Source organism: Lindgomyces ingoldianus (genome assembly GCF_010093535.1).
Source record: "Lindgomyces ingoldianus strain ATCC 200398 unplaced genomic scaffold BDR25scaffold_5, whole genome shotgun sequence".
Lineage (NCBI taxonomy): Eukaryota > Fungi > Ascomycota > Dothideomycetes > Pleosporales > Lindgomycetaceae > Lindgomyces > Lindgomyces ingoldianus.
Genome location: NW_022985166.1, coordinates 1,008,377 through 1,027,877, shown reverse-complemented (window position 1 = coordinate 1,027,877; position 19,501 = coordinate 1,008,377). Strand labels below are relative to the sequence as shown.

The 19,501-nt window shown below is 48.9% G+C and overlaps 6 protein-coding genes across 6 annotated transcripts; 4 read left to right on the top strand and 2 right to left on the bottom strand.

Moving 5' to 3' along the window:
• Positions 1–452: 452 nt before the first annotated feature.
• On the top strand, positions 453–2,251 carry BDR25DRAFT_254220 (uncharacterized protein). The gene is made up of 2 exons (XM_033686286.1): positions 453–1,069; positions 1,116–2,251. Exons 1-2 carry the CDS (start codon positions 586–588, stop codon positions 2,180–2,182), a joined length of 1,551 nt encoding a protein of 516 aa, XP_033552146.1. The 5' UTR covers positions 453–585; the 3' UTR covers positions 2,183–2,251.
• Positions 2,252–3,825: 1,574 nt separating this feature from the next.
• On the bottom strand, positions 3,826–8,987 carry BDR25DRAFT_279326 (Pentafunctional AroM protein). Its single transcript, XM_033687746.1, has 4 exons — positions 8,287–8,987; positions 4,236–8,237; positions 4,035–4,199; positions 3,826–3,978 (listed from the first exon to the last, which is right to left on the bottom strand). The coding sequence occupies exons 1-4, from the start codon at positions 8,887–8,889 to the stop codon at positions 3,958–3,960; spliced, it is 4,791 nt and encodes a 1,596-aa protein (XP_033552145.1). The 5' UTR covers positions 8,890–8,987; the 3' UTR covers positions 3,826–3,957.
• A 2,401-nt stretch (positions 8,988–11,388) lies between these two features.
• Positions 11,389–12,551, top strand: BDR25DRAFT_254213 (peptidase C15, pyroglutamyl peptidase I-like protein). The gene is made up of 3 exons (XM_033686285.1): positions 11,389–11,514; positions 11,573–12,019; positions 12,095–12,551. Exons 1-3 carry the CDS (start codon positions 11,461–11,463, stop codon positions 12,320–12,322), a joined length of 729 nt encoding a protein of 242 aa, XP_033552144.1. The 5' UTR covers positions 11,389–11,460; the 3' UTR covers positions 12,323–12,551.
• Positions 12,421–13,609, bottom strand: BDR25DRAFT_382240 (S-adenosyl-L-methionine-dependent methyltransferase). Its single transcript, XM_033697765.1, has one exon. It carries the CDS (start codon positions 13,479–13,481, stop codon positions 12,519–12,521), a length of 963 nt encoding a protein of 320 aa, XP_033552143.1. The 5' UTR covers positions 13,482–13,609; the 3' UTR covers positions 12,421–12,518.
• A 307-nt stretch (positions 13,610–13,916) lies between these two features.
• BDR25DRAFT_213918 (uncharacterized protein) lies at positions 13,917–15,375 on the top strand (the record flags this gene model as incomplete). Its single annotated transcript, XM_033684767.1, has 4 exons — positions 13,917–13,976; positions 14,025–14,591; positions 14,644–14,787; positions 14,851–15,375. 4 exons carry the CDS (start codon positions 13,917–13,919, stop codon positions 15,373–15,375), a joined length of 1,296 nt encoding a protein of 431 aa, XP_033552142.1.
• Positions 15,376–17,663: 2,288 nt separating this feature from the next.
• BDR25DRAFT_382231 (uncharacterized protein) lies at positions 17,664–19,007 on the top strand (the record flags this gene model as incomplete). The annotated part of the gene is made up of 5 exons (XM_033697764.1): positions 17,664–17,909; positions 17,963–18,294; positions 18,347–18,617; positions 18,641–18,746; positions 18,799–19,007. The coding sequence occupies exons 1-5, from the start codon at positions 17,688–17,690 to the stop codon at positions 19,005–19,007; spliced, it is 1,140 nt and encodes a 379-aa protein (XP_033552141.1). The 5' UTR covers positions 17,664–17,687.
• Between the last annotated feature and the right edge of the window lie 494 nt (positions 19,008–19,501).

Sequence of the window (19,501 nt, the reverse complement as noted above, 5' to 3'; positions counted from 1 at the left end):
TGGCACCCAGAAACAGGTCCTTCAGCACCAATCTTGAGCAAAGAGGTCGTCAATTGTTGACACTACCCACCACTAGCTTGGGAGTTACAACGGCAAACGCAGTTTCCGCAGTATGGGTTGGGCAGCTCAGGACTGCAAAGTTGTCCTGTGCAGTTGAAGCTGCGCCGGGTCGTCCTACCCTCTTCCAAAATACTGACGAATTCCTCTTAGGCAACCTTGAGCTGGCTCTGCTGCCGCAAAGTATGTTGTTAGAACATGGGCGCCCTCTTGGAGGGCTCGAAGCCGTCTACAGGAGTTTGTGAGGCCACACATAGAGTGAAGTGCAGAACAAGGACATAAACGGCCTCAAAACAAGAATCGGCATGTGATCGAAATGACGCTAGCTTATCGATAAGCTTCTTTCGGCGAGCCTTTGTTACCTGCTCCCTTACATCCACCTCCCTCGTCGCCATATGATTTCGAACCTAGGGTGAGCAGGAACATCTTAAGATTCTGATCGTTTGGTTTGACACCTCATTACCTCGGATCGCAGAAAGGCGACGAATCACACCATTCGTCGCAGGTACAACCCCGCAAGCCCCAGAAATGGACGCTGCGGCGCAACAAGCCGGCCTTCAAAGCCTCTTGTCTCTGGTCGACGAAATACTCCTCTGCGTAATCGAACAGATCGATTCCAGCCAAAGCCTGCGCTGCCTCGCCGCAACTTGTTCCAAGCTCCAAGGTCTTACAGAACCCTTTATCTGGCGAAAGCTCCTCGTCACTCAGGGCAAACATGCCTACAATATAGCCCAGGCCTTAACATCTAGAGAGAAACGGTTGTCATATGTCCAAGATCTCTCCATATGTTATGTTCAAGAGCATGAGACGGGAATTGAATACCTAAACGCCCCTCTGTATCGAATGGATAAGCTCCGTCACCTAACAGTAGAGTCACCCTGCCCGAACAATAACCCTTGGAGAGGAAATGAAGTATCATTCATTAATTACTGCCGGATCGACTATACAGCCTTGATAAAGGCCTCTGGGAATCCTCGGAAACCACTTCCAGTTCTTCCCATGTTGCAGTCGAGTAAGTTGGAACTCCTCCTTAATGGCCTCAAGCTGAACATATGCAGTGACACTGCACGGCCACGGACGTGGAGACACTAGGTTCAAGTTTGGTCTAAATGCGTTGATTTTTCTTCATCCGACCTTGCGACGCCTTGCTATTTCGTGTTCCAATTTCGAATCAAACTTTTCCATGGCCGACATACCCCCAAACAAGCTCAAGTCCACGCCTCTTCAATCATTGACATTCATCGAATGTAATATCTACCTCGATCTTCTAGAAGTTGTTTTAAGCTTGCCTCGTGCTCTCAAGGAGCTCTCGATCGGCGAGCGACTGTACGTCTTCGTGCTTTGCTCTCCTTCAGGTGCTCCCAGAACAACAGACACTCGGTTCCTGGATATCCTACAGAAGCAAGCCGATTCACTCGAGCGACTCACTCATATTGGTGGCACTAGGTGCTCTCTTTTTGAGTACGACAGTAGAGGAAGCGCTAAATTACGCAATCTCAGGAACCTCCAGCATCTAGAACTCGGGTTAGAATCACATCTGTGCAAGTACCTAGACCAACATGGCTGTCCAGATTCCCTCAAAACGCTCAAGCTCTCAGATCAATCTTGGACTTGTGCAAGAGACAGCTCCTACAGCCAGCATTTCACTCGGGTCATGCGAAACGCCCGACTCCTGGTCCAAAAAACGTCAAAAGCGTTTGAATTGGACATATGCGCGGCGCACAATTCCCTCACCCATTGCTGTCCCTTGGACAGAATCCCAACACTTTGGAGGCTCCATGCCTTCCGGAAACCCGTTTATGAAATTGGAGCAGTGCTCAAAGCCCGGGGTTCCCGATTCCGCATCTTCGGGCAGACATTCAGAGACCAGGTTACCTACATTCCTCCGTACTTGCACGGAGAAGATAGACCCATAGAAGTGTTGATGTACGACTCTAATGAAGTTTGGATATTCAATGGCAGGAACTTCCAGATTGTGGATGATGAGACTTTGGGCAAAACTGACCACTTAGATAACGAGGCATTACAGCTGCCTGTCGCTTTTTCGGACGAAGACTTTGAGTCTGCAATTGCGGAAGCTATTGCTGAGCTTCATTCAGGTGTAGGATATGCTCTACAGGGTTGATTCGGGGAAGAATGTGGGTCGAAGCAGTACTTGCTTAAGGGAAGATGATCTAGTCAGGATACGGGATGGACCACCCAGCTCTTTGCGATGAGATTCTGCAAGAGTTAGTGCAGAATTCTGGGTCTTTATCATGTTTCGACATGTCTTCTTTTTAAGTCCTCGATATTCGATTTCCTTAATTCTAGGCTTAGAAATGAAGAATTCCAGAAGGGCAAGATGCAGACTTTTTGACCCATTAGCCAAATTCTATTTGAAGTCTATCCGCCCTCCATTATATTATTCAAGAAATATAATCTTGATTCTCCATTCACCCTCAATTTGCGCCGATCCACTGACCCGCCATCTCACACAGGCTTGAAAACGATCAGGCAAGCCCCACTGAATATTCTCTCCCGCATTGGTACCCCACCACTCCGTCTATCTAGCCCCCCCTTTCTCCTATCTATCTTAACACCAGATACCTTTATCGACTCAGCTTCGTCCTCACGTGAGCTCGGTCCTGGCCCCAACCCTCATTTTCCGCCTGCGGAAACAAATCACCTTGGCCTTAGATAGTTCTTCAAAATCTCCTTTCATTCCGCTAGCTGGAAGCCAATCGCCGGAGCAAACTTCTGCGAATATTTCTTAGAATATGCTGCTTCCATGTTCCCCCGCTGATGCAAAGATGGCATCAGAGAGCTGAGCATTTCAGTAGTGGAGGATGACACCAAAGGATTGGGTGGCGTATGCGAGGGAAAAGGTCATGACTATTTGCCCCTCTTGCTATTGCTACTGCCACTACCACCGCCCTTTGGGTGCGCAGAACGTTTCTGCTTGCCCCTATCTTTGTCGTTCCTGCCATATGAATAATCGTCTCTGTGACTTCCCCTTGTCCTGCTTTCGCGGCGATCCTGTCCACCCTGTCCCTGTCTTGAACCTCGAACCTCGTCATCGCGCCACTCCCATTCCCACATTCCGATTCTGAAGAGCCCACGCAATCTTTGGAATAATACAGATCTAGCACAAAATCCTCACAGTCATTGTTATCCCCGCTATCAATATTCTTCGTCGTCGCTATCATCGACACTGCTGCATTGGCGTTCTCAGACTCCTCACTCACTAGTCTTAGCATTCTCTCCTGGCTTCTTAAACCTTCATAAGCTTTGTCGTCTGCATCCTGAACTCCACCGTATAGACTACATTTTCCCTGGTCTGCGTTCTCCTACACTCCACGTCTTTCGTACTCGTGATTTGCATGGGGTGGTTGGGTCTTGCCTTATTTTGGCTTCCTATTCGGAACCCATTTCGTCGAGTGCGGGACGTTTCCGACCCTTTGAAGGTGACCGATTCGAATCTGTAGTATCTGCTATTGTAAAGGAAAGGATGGAGGTTTCGGATCTAATACCAGGGTGGGCACAGTATTTAGAAAGCAATACCGCGCTTTGAGCAGAAACTGTACCAGGCGAGAAGAGTGGGATTTAAACCAGAGAATACATAAACGATGAGTAGACTATACTCGCCTGGGTTTGCTGACCCAATATAAGAGGCAGATGTGGAGCAAACAGGTTGATCACGAAGTTCGATGGCGATAGCAGGCGAGAGAAGCTGTCGAGTTATGGGGTAATATAACGCAATATATGAAATTTTGAGATGATTTTGCTCTCACAATTTCCTTTGCCTGTTGTCTACTCTAACTACAGCGAGAAAGTCGAGCACAATAAACGAAACTCACGCTGTTATGCTGCATCTCAATCACCCAGAATCATCACCCTATGAGAAAAGTACTTGTGCGAATATCAAGTACCCATAACAGCGTCCTATAACAAGTTAGCATACGCTCACACCCAACCTCACCTCACATTCTCACACTCACCCTAGCAACCTTATAAAGCGGCTTAACCCCCGTCCACATCTCAAACTGATAAACCCCCTGCCCAACCAGGACCTCCAATCCATTCTCCGTCTTCCAACCCGCATCCACCGCCAAGCGAATCAAGCTCGTAACAGTTGGTTTATATGCCATCTCAAGCAAAATCCTCTTCCCGTCCGGCGGTAAACTGCCAATTGGTAACACCCCCATGTCACCCTTATCCACCGTCGCATCTTCAGCCTTCGCACGCTCAAACAGGGCGCACAGTGTTTCGCGAATACCAGTATCAATTGGTTGGTCAGCAGGAATAGTGCCAATCGCGACGGTCGGTAATTTCTCAAGGTTGGCGATATAGGTGAAGTCGGGAATGATGCGGATATCGTAGCTTTGGGGGAAGTCTTCTACGACCTTTGCGAGCTTAGATGGGCTCCTTCCGAGGAGATAGATGGGGGAATATTGCATTGAGTGGAGTGTGTAAATGGCGGCACGCGATGTACCACCGCCGCCGATGACGATGCCGCTTTGAAGGCCGGCGCTGCCTTGTGCGCCAGCATTGCGCAGAATAAGCTTCATGCCGAGGTAGTCGGTGTTGTGCCCGACGAGGTGCGTGGTTTCTTTGCCGGAGGCGTCAACGCTGGTTTCAGGGACAATTGTGTTGAGCGCGCCAATGGCATCGACCTCAGGCCCCACGCTATCAAGAAGTGGACGTACATCTTGCTTCAGTGGTATTGTGACAGAAGCACCGCCAAAGTTGGGAGAGCGGATAATTTCTTTAATGTCGCTTGCGTTCGTTGTTTCATGAATGCTGTAGGAGTGAGGAAGGCCAGTCTCGGCGAACAGAGCGTTATGCATTGGTGGGGAGCGCGATTGCTGGACGGGAGAGCCAAAAATGTAGAATTTCTTGGGCTGAATTTCGCCGATAAGAGAGAGCCCACTTCGAATATCTGTAGCCGAAAGCTGGCCAGGGGCTGTTGCAGATGGCAGCAGAGGATGTGAAACAGGCGTCATAAAGTTGTTTAATATCCTGCTGAGTTTGCCATGCTCGCCCATGTTGATTGCGATGATGGGGACAGGGTGAGAACTCTCTGCCCAAGTCTTGAATTCTGCTAGGGCAAAATTGTCTTGTAAAGTCTTCGCTATTCCTACTAGCTTGATGACGTTGCCGTATTGAAGAGCCTTGTTGTAGAATGGTATCCAAGAGCCGTTACTCCACGACAGCTGCCCTTGCGGGTCGTGATGTGAAGCAATGATGTTGGTGAAGCCCCTGTTTTCAGAGACTTCGCGGAGAATTTCCTCCGGCATTGTCATTTCAAGGTCAACGAATTCGACCCCCAATCGGAGTGCAGTGCGGTAGAGCTGTTGAGCCTCATTATAAGCCTCGTCTGGGAACCTGCCTCCTTGGGCTTTTGTTCGAAGGGTGAATATTAGTGGCACCGTTATAACAGTCCGCAACAAGGCGATTTGATCGACGACAAATTCCGGCGATGGTATTCCCTCGTTTGAGTTGGGATCTTCCAATAGATCCACTCGCAGCTCGACCGCATCTGAGCCAACCACAATCTCTGGAAGCTTTTTGACCCAAGGCAGAATCTGAGGGGCGGAAAGACAAACAAAGAAGGACTGTTTCCTCTTCTTCACCACTTGCAATGCTGCCCCATTCCCGGATATTAGAGCCAAGAATCTGGAGAAGTCCTCTAATGTGTTGGCGAGACCGACAGAATCAACGCTTTGACTGTGGAAATGGTAGTTGCTACACTCCAGGTACCAAGGCTTTCGCCTCAGCCAAACGCCCATCATATCCTCGACGTAAGCGGGTCGTGTTTTATCGATTTGAAGGAATGACATGACCTTGCTAATATCTCTGGTAACCAGAAGCACAATACCACCGTCCTTCTGCCATCCCGAAAGCATCTTTCGTGCTTCGGGCAGTTCGACAATGCCACCACCACAAGCGAGAATATGTCCTGTGGGCCGGTCCTTCATCGTTTTGCTTAGGAACTTCAGCTCCTCATCTCGGAAGCCGTCCCATCCCTTCCCTTTGATGAGCTCCGGGATCGTCATGCCTACATGCTCCTCCAAAGCTGTGTCTAAGTCAAGAAGAGGCCACCCGAGAATGCGAGCTGCCCAACCGCCGGTGGTTGTTTTGCCAGCACCTCGCATACCAATGATGAAGATAGATTTTTCATGTGTCTTGAGGCCGTGATGGCTGTCGTGTAGGACGAGCTGTTCCTCAACCCCATCCAATTGGGCTTTAAATAACTGGTTAAGATTGTCCCAGTATCCTGGCCACGTCTTGGCGGTGCAATATTTCTCAAGAATGAGCACAGGCTTTGGGGCTACAAGAGCGAGGACGCCAAAACTCATGGCGACTCTGTGATCGTCGTAACAGTGGATACCAGCTTTCGGTGAGTCTAACTGATATCCTCGACCATCAACCTCAATGCCATCATCAAATTGTCGACATGTAACACCGAATTTCGCAAGTTCGTCCTCCATCGCTTGAATCCGGTTACACTCCTTCACTCGTTGATTGGCAATACCATATATTCGAGTGGTGGTAGTGGAGCCGTTGGAGGATGCGACAGCAGCTAAGACTGAAGCGGTGAGGAATGCATCCGTCATCGGCTCCATGTCGATTTCTTTAACTGCCTTGAGACCACCCTTCGGCGGGCCGGTCACAGTGGTGGAGGTCGTTGTTTGTACAACTTTACATCCCATCGGCCGAAGAACCTCGACCGCAAAGCGTGCGTCACCTTGCAGCGATGCAGAACCGATATTCGGCACTGTGCAAGTTGTGCCTGTGATGGCTGCTATTGCGAGCGGGTATGTTGCCGAACTCGCATCACTCTCGACAACATATTCGGCGGGGTTTGTGTAAGGTTTACTTGGAATATGGTAGGTGTTTAGCTCCGTTTGCGATTTCTCGACCTGCACACCGAAAGTTGCCATCATGGCAATTGTCATGTCGATATAAGGTTGCGAGATCGGTTTGCCTCCGACAAGTCGAAGGGTGACGGGTACCTTAGAATACGGAGCACACATGAGAAGGGAAGAAACGTATTGAGAGGAAACTGTAGCACCAAGCTCGATGTCTCCAGTAAAAGCTCGCTCTCCTGAGGTTGCACCGAAGCCTCCACAGGCTGAGATTCGCAATGGCAAGCTGCCCTCTTTTTCTTTGAAGAATACATCTACCCCCATGGATCGAAGAGACGTAACGAGCGGGCCAATCGGACGCTCCTTCATCCGAGCATTACCAGTGAGAACAGTGGATGTGATGTCTCCTGTTCGCTGTGCCAAAGCAGCAACGGATGTCAAGAATCGGGAGGCCGTTCCAGCATTGCCCAGGTACAACGCATCGTTGGTCGTCTTCAGGTTGCCGCCATTTCCAGTGACAACCAGCTCTTTGCCATCATTTTCCCACGAAAAGGTGGCCCCTTGCATTTTCGTCAGTGCATCTAGCATAACTTGAGTATCATCTGAATGTAGAAGATTGCTGATGCGACATGAACCAGAACCAAGGGCAGCGAGAACCAGCACGCGATTCGAAACGCTCTTAGACCCAGGGGGTGTGCACGTTACAACTGAATCGAAGGAAATGTCAGGGTGGACTAGTACACTGGGAGAGAGGATGAGCTTGATATCCCGATCTGCAACCGAGCTGGCCTTCTTCTCGTGGGTCCGGCCAATGCCAGAGAGAAGGACGATCTTCTTCTGTTTGCCAGCATTCTTCTTATCTACAGCCATGATGGAGATCATCTCATCGACTGGGCAATGCTTGTTCGCAGACCGTTTTCGAACAACCTTGTCCGATAGTGACGTAGGGAGTTGGTAGCTGGCGATACATTTCGTGAGGCGAGCAACAGCAGACGGGTCTAAGACTCCGAGGTATCTCGCAAGTTCCGCCTCTTTCACCATGCCCATCGCTACGCATTCTCCATGGAGAATCTGAGGAGTGAGAATGGCTTCCATTGCATGCCCGATCGAGTGTCCGAAGTTGAGGAGATTCCGTAAACCGCCTTCTCGTTCGTCAGCCGACACTACCTCGGCCTTGACTCGGACGGACCCTATTACGATTCGCTTCAGGATAAAAGCTATATCGTCCAGATTGCGACGGCCATTGATTGGCTTTTTATCGATGGCTTGGAGGATCACTTCAGCATTGGCCTCCAGCGCAGTGAACTCCTCCTCATCCCAGATGGCGGCAGTCTACGTGTTTCAGTGTGCTGACTATTTTAAGTGGTACACACAAGCCTACCTTGACTACCTCACCCATGCCATTGATGATCTCCCTCTTTGGCAATGATTCCAAGAACTGGAGATCAATATAAATCCTTTGCGGCTGCCAGAATGCTCCGACGAGATTCTTGCCCGCGGGAGTGTCAATTGCTGTCTTTCCGCCAATTGACGAGTCCACCATGGCTAGCAGTGTTGTAGGCACTTGCACAAACTTGATGCCCCTCATGTAGGTGGCCGCAACAAAGCCTATCATATCCCCGATCACACCTCCACCAAGAGCAATTATGACCGTGTCCCTCGTGCATCCTTGTGACAGGAGCCAATCTTCGACAACGCCTTTTGTCGACCGTGATTTAGAGTTCTCACCAGGCGGGATTTGGTATGTGAGGAGTTGCGGGGGGGAGGAGAGGGCTGCAGCTTCCCGACTGAAGCTCTTTTGGAAGGAGGGGATGTAGAGGGGTCCAATGTTGGTGTCTGTGATCAGCACGTACGTCGACGAGGGTATTGCAGTAAGGAGATCGTGAGCAATGTAGCTCTGCCAAAGGCCATAATGGACCACAATTGAGTCCTTCCCGAGGATTGACACTTTGGTGGGCTGGGTGGCAGCCCCGTGAGTCGCCATGTCGATGAGGCTACGAACGCTTTCGCAAGGATCTGGAGGCCAATTTACAGTTCCAAGGGGTCTAGACTTTCAGCAATTGTGATCAATAAGTGTCAGAGTATTTGCATGCACATGATTGTTGGCATTGAAGTGAGTCAGGCCGGCAAAATAATTCTTCAGTATGAGCGTTCATTTTCGGCGACCAACGGTCCTTTCCCCGATCGGGCTTGGCATCCTTCCAACATCACAAATCATGCCCGAGTTCGGGAGCGCTATTTTCTACCACCAACTGAGCAGATGCTGGTTTCGCTTGGCCCTTCTGGTCCTTCGCGCTTGGCCGAAGGGAGCGGTTAAACTGCCTATAGGTCTGCACGCTCTTTTGCAGGCTGCAAATGTCGTGATGCTCCCCTATAACGATCCCGAAGCAGCCCAGCCGGGTTGCCTGCTTACTCCGATTTGAACTACGCAAGATCTCTCAACCCTCACCCACTACCTGAGAGTATCCGCTGAGTTCAATGTCTCTTCCTCCAGTCAAAGTCTATGGTTTCGGTTCGTAGCTCAACTCAGCAGTCGTGTTCAAGACCTTCACCTAAGGCCTTTCATCAATAGCCCGTCTCCGTCTGTGGCTCAATATGTGAAAGTGGCGCAGTTACTTTCGCTGCACCCTCTCATCCGATATGTCTCACGGTTTCGAATGCCCGTCGGACTTCTTGAGACCCCCACTTCTGATTCGCCCAAGCAAAGTTAATGGGCAGTGCATTACGTCCGGCCTTAATGAACACAGACCTGACTCTGAAGCGGCTGGCATATCTGAAACACTTCGCTGAACAGACGCGATCCTCCTTGCGGCACAGATTCCCTGAGAACTTCATAAGGGGCCTAACATGCTGCTGCACAAACAACGACATTGGTTTGCTACCTTCCACGAAATCTGCTTGTGACTTATTTCATTGTCTTAGCAGCTCTTCTGAGCATGCATATATATATTTATTTTCTAGCCCACGCTCTGCTGTTCGATTCCAGGGCTGCGGGAGGAATCGTGGCCGCACCCAGACCACCCAGACCACCCGGACCACCCAGACCAGAAGAGCCAAGTGTTCCAGGATTACCAGGACCTGTAGAACCAAGACCTGTGATCCCATTAAGCCCTAAAAATGCACCGAATGTAATTAAACCGAACGAAGTCCCACCACAAGCGCAACTCCAATCAAACAACGGAAATCTAGAACAGCGACTAGAAATTGCTAAAGGTGTGGTAGATGTGATGTCAAACATAGTAGACGCGTTCGGCAAGGCAGAAGAAACTTCAACAAGCACGGACGACTGTTGTGTTGGCGGGTTTTGGACCTCAGATCTTTCAACGACAGTTGCGAGTACTACCACATCAATCAATGTAACTTGTATGTATCATTGCCTTCTCCTTCAAAAGCGAGTCAAGGCTCAAGGCTAATGTATCCAGTCACCCCCACAACGACCCTTTCATCTACATCATTCACAGCCTGCAAATCCTTCGCCTCTATTATCAGCTCCTGTGCACAAGCTACGACCGCGTTCTACGCCGTTAATCCCACCGCCCAAGCATCCTGTATCTGCTACTCCAAATCTCAAGAAACGCTCCCGTGTTCTATCGGCACCCAACTTGCCGCTCTCCCCACTCTTGCCCGGGACCGCTTTGACGATGCGGCAACTAAGTGCCTAAATTTCTTCAAGATCCAGGGCTACAAGAACATCGCGGATGCTCTCTCAAACAACGGTAACGGCACAAATAGTCCTCAACTAGGCTCTGGATTTTGCAGTATTATAGATACAGGGTTGAAAGCGAGGAAGAATGTGTCAACAGGATTAGCACCAACCCTAGCTCCAACAGATCTTGGGTTTTGCATTCGACCACCAACTGGTGGCGGGACTACAGGGAGTGGTTCAAGCGTTGGACTGACGGCATTTGATCAAGTTGTATTCGTGAGTGAGACTATGCGAGTGCAATTGTCCAAGGTAGCTGATATCTCGATAGATTGGGACCGCGGCTTCAATCGCGGCGCTATCGTTTGCTTTATTTTCGTGACTAGAGAATGCGTTAATTCTGTTCTTTAGGATCATTACAACAACCAAGCATAGGCGCCAACTCTTCGGAAAAAAATGCCAGGAGAGATGTGGAAGATATTCTCCCATACCGAATTTTCTACCAACGGAATTCAATCGGATCAACGACGCTACCATCAATACGCGTTGAGAAGTGGCCAGCAGTATCCGTACAAATCAAGTCTGATGTCATTTCAGCCACTAGCGATGTTGTTAAAGTACCCAAGTTTCACACTAGGTTACACTTGGTCAAACAGGACGAAAGGCTGGGGAACCCCGACCAAATCTAGCATGATGAAGCACATATACGAGTAGAAATGTGGCTTATTTTACACAGGATTCATCACCTGTTGAATCGTCAAATGTCACGTTATCCAACCCGCATTCAAAAATGGTGCTCAATGTCATCTCAACCATCTGACTCATACATCAACATCACCCACTGTATCCACTCACCTCCATAACTACAACTTCTCCTCTAATTCCAAAGCTCAAACTTCTTCATTCGTAAAAATGGCAGCCGCAACCTCTGATCAACCAATTAAAGTCCTTATTACCGGCTTCGGCGTGCGTCTCTTCCCTACTTCCCTTCCCATCTTCTCTAATCCCCAAACCAACCCCACAGCCCTTCCAAGCCCTCCACCCCTACCAAACTAACCCCTCCTGGATCTTGGCCTCCCTCCTCTCCCCCACTCTCTCCTCTTCCTTCCCAAATATCCCTATCCGCCTCCTTATCCCTTCAACCCCCATGCCAGCAGCCTACCACAAGATCCTTGTCTCCGCCCCACAACTCATCGCGCAGAACGATCCCGATATCGTAATACACATTGGCCTCGCAGGGGATAGAGATTATTTTGCCGTGGAATTAGGTGCCCAGAAAGAGGGGTACCATGATGTGCCTGATATTGATAGGAGGGTGTTTACGCGAGTGGAGAATAAGAAGGGTTTTGGGAAGGAGGTAGGGGAGTTAAGGTCCGGGGTGGATCTAGAGAGTGTGGTGAGGGTTTGGGGGCAGAGGTTAAAGGGTTTGGATATGCCGGCGAAAGAGCAGGGGAAGAGTACGGGGGCTGGGGTTGGGTTTAGGGTTGGGTTTAGGGTTGGGATAGGAGGGAAGGGGAAGGTGAAGGGGAAGCAGATAGGAAAGGAGGAGGGAGGAAATGTGGATGTGAGGTTGAGTGATGATGTGGGGAATTTCGTTTGTGGATTTATTTATTATGTTAGCCTTTTGGAGATGCAGAAGAAGAAGGGGACGAGGGATGTGGTGTTCCTCCATGTTCCGATGTTGGAGAGTAAGGAAGAAATTGGGGTTGGAGTTAGGGTCACTGAAGAGTTAATTCGGGCAGTGGTGGAGGTTTGGTGGGAGGGGAGGAGATAAGAACGAGGCGGAAAGTGCGGGTAGTATTGGAACGAACAAGATAGCAACTGGAGTCTAAAATCGAGCCCCGACCACACCAACTACACTTAAGAGATTTGCTTGAACGAGTAAACCAAAGGAGGCAGAGGCATCGTTGGTTTATTGCCGAGCAATATTACCCTGTTCCTTCAAGTACTAGTGGATGACTCAGTCACGACTATGCTTTCCTTTTGACCATCAACAAAACCCCCTTCACTCCTCCCTTCACCATCTCCTTCCCTTCCTCCACACCAGCATCGTGCAATGCCCGTTCAATTTCCCTTCGTATCATCCTCACCGCGTCACGTTCGGTGCCGACAGCATCGGGATGAGCCTCTCGCCACCTCGTAACGGGGCTCGTCGTACCTAGCACCAACTCCAGTGTGTCTAAGTCTACCGGCGCTTGGTGAGCGAAGAACTGGTCGCCAAGCTCTGGGTCTCGGCCAGTACCCCACTCCTTCCGTAAAAAGGTTCCTTCATCAAACTCTGACACAGGTGTTGGGAGTGCCCAAGGTAGATGCAGATCAACATACAGGTCGCGGGAGAGCCTGTTGCCTAACACCATGTAGTCCTTGAGCACATCCTCGTGCTTGTCTATGGCAGACTGAACGGCGGCGTAATTCGGTGTGGACGGATGAACACGCAAGGAGGCACTGGTCCATATCGCAACGCTGCCGCCTGGCTTGAGCACCTGAGCGGCTCGGGGCCAGAAGCCTGACATGTTGAACCAATGGGCGGCAGTGGCAGCGGTGATAAGGTCGACGCTGCCATCTGGAATGGGCGATGAGAGATTGGAGCCGAGATCTTCAGCGGTGGAGATGTCGAAGCGGATGGCTTCTGAGTTATATGAGACACCCCCGAGAGACCGAGCAGTGGTGATCATCCCTTCCGACGGATCAATGCCGATGGCATGAGAAAAGCGCGGTGCGAGTGTACGGACAGCCGTGCCAGGACCGCAGCCGACATCAAGAATAGTGTTGAGTTCGCCACCATTGGATGTATGATAATCAATAATAATTTGATACAATTTTGAGTGGTAATCGCGTCGGTTCTGCGCGTAGTTTGTGCCCTGCGCGTGGCTGAAGGAGCGAAAGGTGGTTTCTGTCGAGGATGAGGGTGGGGTTGGTGCTATGTCGGTCATGGTGGGATACGCGTGCTTATCAGGAGCGAAACAGCCGCGCGGTCACGTGGTTAATATGAAGTTCTATTTTCTTCCTTTTGAAAAGAAAGCTGTGGGAGAATAATTGGGGAGGTCCAAGATCTGCAGGTAGGCGGAATATCTTTAAAAATCTTTCCTGAGAAATTAGGCGGATTCCAGAGATATTTAACTCCTCCTGAATATACGATCGAGGTCCACGAGTGACCGGTTTGTGGGTCCCGCACTATGCCTGTTACAGGGTACGACTGCGAGCCTCACTCGTCGTTTCGATGCCCTCCCCGGCAGCCAACAATTCGCCGTCGAGCCACGATATGTTGTCGACGAAGATCTCTGGCTGTGTTTGCCTGGCTGAAAGAAGGAGCATCTCGAACCATTTGCAGAGGACGTGTAGGTTCAATTAAAGCACTCTCCCTCGGCATGGTGTACTATGGAGTGGTAAGCAAAGGCTGCCAACGCTGTCGCCAGCGCAAGATCAAGGTATATCACATTCCAGGCGTTATAGCAGGGCCTGACCGTTGTCAATAGTGTGACCAGCGAAAGCCGGTGTGCTTGAGGTGTGAGAAAGCGAAGATACAATGTCCTGGCTTCCGGGACCTGGCCGACATCATGTTTCGTGATGAGTCTAAACGAATCATTCGGAGATCTCGCATGCTCCATGAGGGAGCCCAGGTTAAACAACCAAGCGCAGCTGTGGTGCAGGAAGTCGTCCCCGCTCTTTCGACGGTTTCCGCAGTTTCAGCTTCCCCACCTCCCATCAGCATCCCGTATGCCCTTTCTCAACCAATCAATGAAATTGCGGCCCATTTCTTCTTCGCTCATTATTCCTGCGATGAGCCGCCTCTCTCCAAGGAATATCATACCTGGCTGATGCAGATGTATTTCGAAGACCGCTCAATGAATAATATTCGACCAGCCATTGAGGCAGCCGGCATGGCAGGCATCTCTAACATATTCTACGCACCATATATTGCATGGAAGGCCAAGGAACAGTACGTTCGAGCCTTAGTGGCCACGAACGAGGCTTTGGGTGATCCGGTCGAATCGATTGCGGATACGACGTTGATGACAGTCATCCTATTAGGACTATTCGAGGTAAGTCAATGTGCCTTAATTGATACTAACGGACCCTAATCGCTATATACAGTTCATTAATATCGAGGATTGGGATCACTATCGTTCATGGGCCGCTCATATCGAAGGTGCTACAGCTCTTCTACAGCTCCGAGGCCCAGAGCAATTTAACTATGAACTTGGAGGACAGTTGTACATGCAACTCCGCTCTCAAATAGTAAGTCTTCCTAAATCCACCCCTTTTTTTGGTGAAGACTTGACCGATCTAACCACTTCATAGTTATTTGCTTGCACGCAACAGGGTGTCGCCGCTCCCCTGGCCTTACTGCAAATAAGTAACACTTACAGAGGCAGTTTCATGGAAAAACATCGCAAGAAGAATAAACCGAGCCCCATGGGTGACATATATTTCCGACTTCTCAATCTGCGCTCAGGAATTAGAAGTCGTAACATATCAGATCCGAAAGTCATCCGGAAGGCTGCAGTTGAACTTGACAACGATCTGCAAGCTTGGAGGGCAACTCTTCCCTCGAGCTGGATTTATGCTACAGTTGATGCTGGCAACACTTCTCCTGGCACATATTTCGAAAAGAAGCGTCATATCTACAGCAGCCCTTGGACTGCACAGGTTTGGAACAGCTGGCGTACACAGCGAATACTAGTTAACCAGATCATGCATCAAAACGAAATTCATTACGATGCTCCTAATAACGCCAACCACCCATCGGCCCTTTCCATTATCCGCCAAATGTCCACTGAAATCTGCATCTCCGCTCCTAATTTCATAGGATCTCCACGTAAGTAGACTAGCGTAGCTAAGTATCGATACCTAACTAAAATTCTTCGTAGGCTCCGGTAGTCTCATCTGGCCGCTCCTCGTTGTGTCTCAAGAAGATTTGAACGCTCTTAAAGAGCGATTTTGGGCGGTAGAGCAATTGCGTCTCATCAGCTCGACCATGGGAATTCGGCAGGCTAGCGTGTTGGCTGATAGCATCTCACAAAGTCTGATGGAGGCTCCAGGCAACATGCAGCCACTTGCTCTAATTGGGCACCAATTAGTCCCCCCAGCTTGCACTTCCACCTACACTCCAGACCTAGACAGTATCTGCCACCAAGCTTCTTCTTCTGAATTGTAAAAAGAAAACTTAAATGCGAAACTCGCATTACCTACCTACTGCATCTTGTCATGTAACGTAGGGCATGAACGGGATATTTTAAGACAGAAATTTACAATTTATTAACTTTCCTTCTTATTCTAGAAAGGGGTTTAATATATAGATTCTACCCTATTCATGTCCCACTTATATAATAACATAAATATTGTCGTGATAACAAGCTTTGTTGAATAGGTCCATAATGTCGATTTGTCCGATCCTAGTGTCTAACAAACAGGAACTCCTGATCTTGGTAGGACATGACTTTAGAATAGAACATGAGTGATGCAGGAATGAAGGTTTGTCCCGCCCTATCGGCCTTGTCGACACCTTCATCTTTAAACTCGAAGTCCAGCGCCGCATCAAGTGTGACTAAGACCACTATCGCAAATACTATCGTGACGGCAAGCCTGGTTAGATGGGGTTCATATCAGTCTCGTAGGCCATCCAGTGGTATGCCAACAAGTACGCTTCTACGAGGGAGGCTACCAGCTCCATAGCGCTGCTCGGGGCTGACCGCCTCCAGTATCATAAAATCGAAGAGACTCGATGCGAGGTCAGGAAATACCATACGATCGAAATCGAGCAGTTCATCAGTGCCCATAACGAACGATACAGACTATGTTCTTTTTTTACTCATTGTTTCGGTTTACTATGCGCAGGATTCTATTGACGTTTCGTAGGACAGCATGCCCCGAAACTTCCAATTCCCATTTCGGCTTCTCGTTATTACCTATGAATGTTGCGGTGACAACAGGTCACGCCCAACAATATGGCTTTGTGTCGCTCTAATCGCCTGGAGTTTAGAATATTTCCTTTCCCTATTAGCACGAACAGAGAGGCTTGAGGGTGAAAATTTGTGAGCGCAATTTGCGAAGATCCTGCCAAAGATCAAGGGCCACAAGATATATCATTTTCTCACTCATCGTAGAACATAACCAGAGTAGAGTCTATCTTTTAACCCTTTGACTGGAGTCAGGGGAGACACCAATATAATGAAATTCCCCTCCTAAATTACTCAGCTCAACAGCCCCTTTGTTAAGGAGTACACCAGACAACATGGCTGGGTCTTGGTTCCCATCTCCTGCTCCCAACCGACCAAGCTCCAAGTTAGTCGACCCAGAAGAGTGCGTAAATAAAACTTGAAGTCTCAGCCCTGAGTTCCAGACAGTGGCCAGCCAGGATCTAAGGGGTTCCTAACAAGTGCGCTCCTTCTGGAAAGCCTTACCTGCACAGCATGTTCTCACCTGACGTAGATCATAATTGGGGAAGAGTTTATCTGTTAAGACTCTTGCTTGAATTAGGGAGTATTTTAAGATCATGCACCTTTCTGTTCAAAACTACCGCTGTCTAGTTCCACGTTAGATGACAAGATGCAGTTATTCCAGACACCGTTCTGGTTGATATCGACCAGCTCCTTATTCAGTTCTTTAGCAGTTTGTCGCACTTGGTCAATTCTTTGCACACATTCTATTCTAGACTATACCTCTATTTTACCGTCTCCGATCACTGAGATTATCTCATGTGGAGAGTTTGATTAAGTCCTAGAGGGGTTGGAGATCTGGGATCAACGCTAACCGCTAGCGTGCTATCACGTGCTTCCTCCGCACTGACAATTTCGGTATGCTCATCCTAGACAGGCATACAAAATGACCTAGAATCTGCGCAGCTCTGAATTTACCTTTCACTATACTACATCGCCCTAGTGGTCCAATCTCTGCCGCAATCCTAAGAATAGTAACACAAAAAAGGGATTTTCGAAACATTTTAATTTTGTGAAACTGTCCCAGATCCATATCCCCTCTTGAGGCTTGTTTCTCCTCTGTTTTAACATTGACAACGTTATCCAACCACTAGACTATAAAAGTAAACAAAGTTCAAAGAACTGGTTCATATTTTCCTTGCTTGCCTTTGGCCTAAATCTCGAGTCTTGTGTCCAGCCTCTTTCGCACATTGAACGACCATGGCTTGCTATCGCTATCCTACGAGAACGCTCTTCTTGCTTACATTCCTGCTTTCAAATTCTTTTCTTGGATATGCAGAGACGCTTACCTCCCGAGCCACATCATCGACAACTTCTGTCTCTCTGTCTTCCTCATCAGGCCTTAGTTCTGGAGGCGGCAACCAATCAATATTAGATTCTGACCTAGCAAATTTTGGACAGACAGTCAATGTGCTTGGATCGGTACAAACATCTTCTTCTAAAGAACATGTGTTCCTGTTTATTTGCACCCGCAGATGGAAAGGACCGATCAAGATTTCGTAGACGGACTCGCACTAGACCTCTTCTCACCGTCGAGCCGCACTCTTTTTGTTCAACAGAATACCTCACCTCTACCCGGGAACTTTGTGTCCGGCAGCACCGGCGAACAATTCATAGCGCTCTCAAATTACTCATATGTGATCAAGCTGAACGAGACCGCAAACGACCTCATTGCTAAAGTCGAGCTTCCTTACGATCCTGTCATGCTTCAGCAAATGGGTATCGACCAAGGAAACACGTACGTTGGGACCTTGGCATCGGATAAGAAGTCCTGGGTCGTGTCGGAGTCTCAACGAAATGTCCACGTGTAGGTCCATATATTCCAATGGTGGAGGAAATCTAGCACTGACCCAGAGAAGCTCGGAAAATAAAACTCGCATCATCAAAATGACTTCGCTAGACGGAGAACACATACTTCTTGGACGGATGACAGAAGATGTCTCGAATATATTTGTGCAGTATGGTCAGGGGGCCACTCGGACTGTTAATGTGACCGGAGGGCAAGGCGTACAAGAAGCTGAATTTATCGATGGGTTGAGGTTCACAGTGGAGTCTGAGCAACCTTTCAAGATGAATGTTGATATTAAGAACGGAGTCTCTAAGGAGGATTTGCCGAGGGATGCGGCTTCGGTCAGTAAGTAGAATGTCTTAAGTTCGGCACACAAAGACAGATACTAACGACACTAGACTCGTTTGCATGGGTCATAAACACAACTATACCTACGCAAAAGATCACGAAAGGAGAAGTGAAGTTTCCTTGTAAGTCCCCCTGGCCATTTGAATTAATTTGCCCTGCTTATTTTATAACTAGTTAATCCAGCTATGCTTGCGGCAAAGACAGGTAATGCTACTAATGCTCAGCAATGGCTTACGGTGGCTAAACGATCATTGAATGCTACATCTGAAAAGTTCACACCCCTGGCACCTGCCTCTCAAGTGAGGTTTACCTCGGGAGATCGCATTGTGGTACCTGGTTTTACGCAGTTAGATGGTCAATACGTGGTGCTGGTACATAAATAAATAGCTGGGCATGTGTAAAGTTCTCAAGTTTCCATTGATTGGAACGTGACAAGGAATGTATTTCTAAAATTTCTGCTGTTAACAGTTGCTTCTTAAATTCCATCTCTGATTCCCTTGCACAATCAATGATCTACAAACGATATACTTCTTGCTACACATGTGGCGAAACATGCACAGGCCTGATTTGTGCCAGAAATCGGCACCCTCACCACGCTCCTAGTTCCAGCATATAGCTCCCTCCCCCTCTCCAAAACACTTTATTTATACTTCCATAGTAGGCGCTAATGTGTTACAAACGCTTCTCAGGCGTAAGGAGTCTGGCTTCCCTGACCTTGAACCCCGAGGCGCGTGCCTGAAGGTACGGTTTTAAGAGGCGAAGCCGTTGGCGCCATGATTCTCCGCCGTACCACTCCCGAGCCGGGCCGACAACACATCAACCTTAAAATGTCAAACAGACCATGTGACACCCCGCAAATGTTTGCGTCTGAGACCTT

Excerpts from the sequence above, each read along its gene's own strand:
- BDR25DRAFT_254213 (XM_033686285.1), top strand. The coding sequence starts at position 11,461 with ATGGCAGCCGCAACCTCTGATCAACCAATTAAAGTCCTTATTACCGGC. Across the intron at positions 11,515-11,572 it reads TCCTTATTACCGGCTTCGGC|CCCTTCCAAGCCCTCCACCC; the intron begins GTGCGTCTCTTC and ends CCAACCCCACAG. Across the intron at positions 12,020-12,094 it reads GGAAGAGTACGGGGGCTGGG|GAGGGAGGAAATGTGGATGT; the intron begins GTTGGGTTTAGG and ends ATAGGAAAGGAG.
- BDR25DRAFT_279326 (XM_033687746.1), bottom strand. The coding sequence starts at position 8,889 with ATGGCGACTCACGGGGCTGCCACCCAGCCCACCAAAGTGTCAATCCTC. Across the intron at positions 8,238-8,286 it reads GCATGGGTGAGGTAGTCAAG|ACTGCCGCCATCTGGGATGA; the intron begins GTAGGCTTGTGT and ends TGAAACACGTAG. Across the intron at positions 3,979-4,034 it reads CGCTTTATAAGGTTGCTAGG|GACGCTGTTATGGGTACTTG; the intron begins GTGAGTGTGAGA and ends AACTTGTTATAG.
- BDR25DRAFT_254220 (XM_033686286.1), top strand. The coding sequence starts at position 586 with ATGGACGCTGCGGCGCAACAAGCCGGCCTTCAAAGCCTCTTGTCTCTG. Across the intron at positions 1,070-1,115 it reads TCTTCCCATGTTGCAGTCGA|TGACACTGCACGGCCACGGA; the intron begins GTAAGTTGGAAC and ends GAACATATGCAG.
- BDR25DRAFT_382240 (XM_033697765.1), bottom strand. The coding sequence starts at position 13,481 with ATGACCGACATAGCACCAACCCCACCCTCATCCTCGACAGAAACCACC.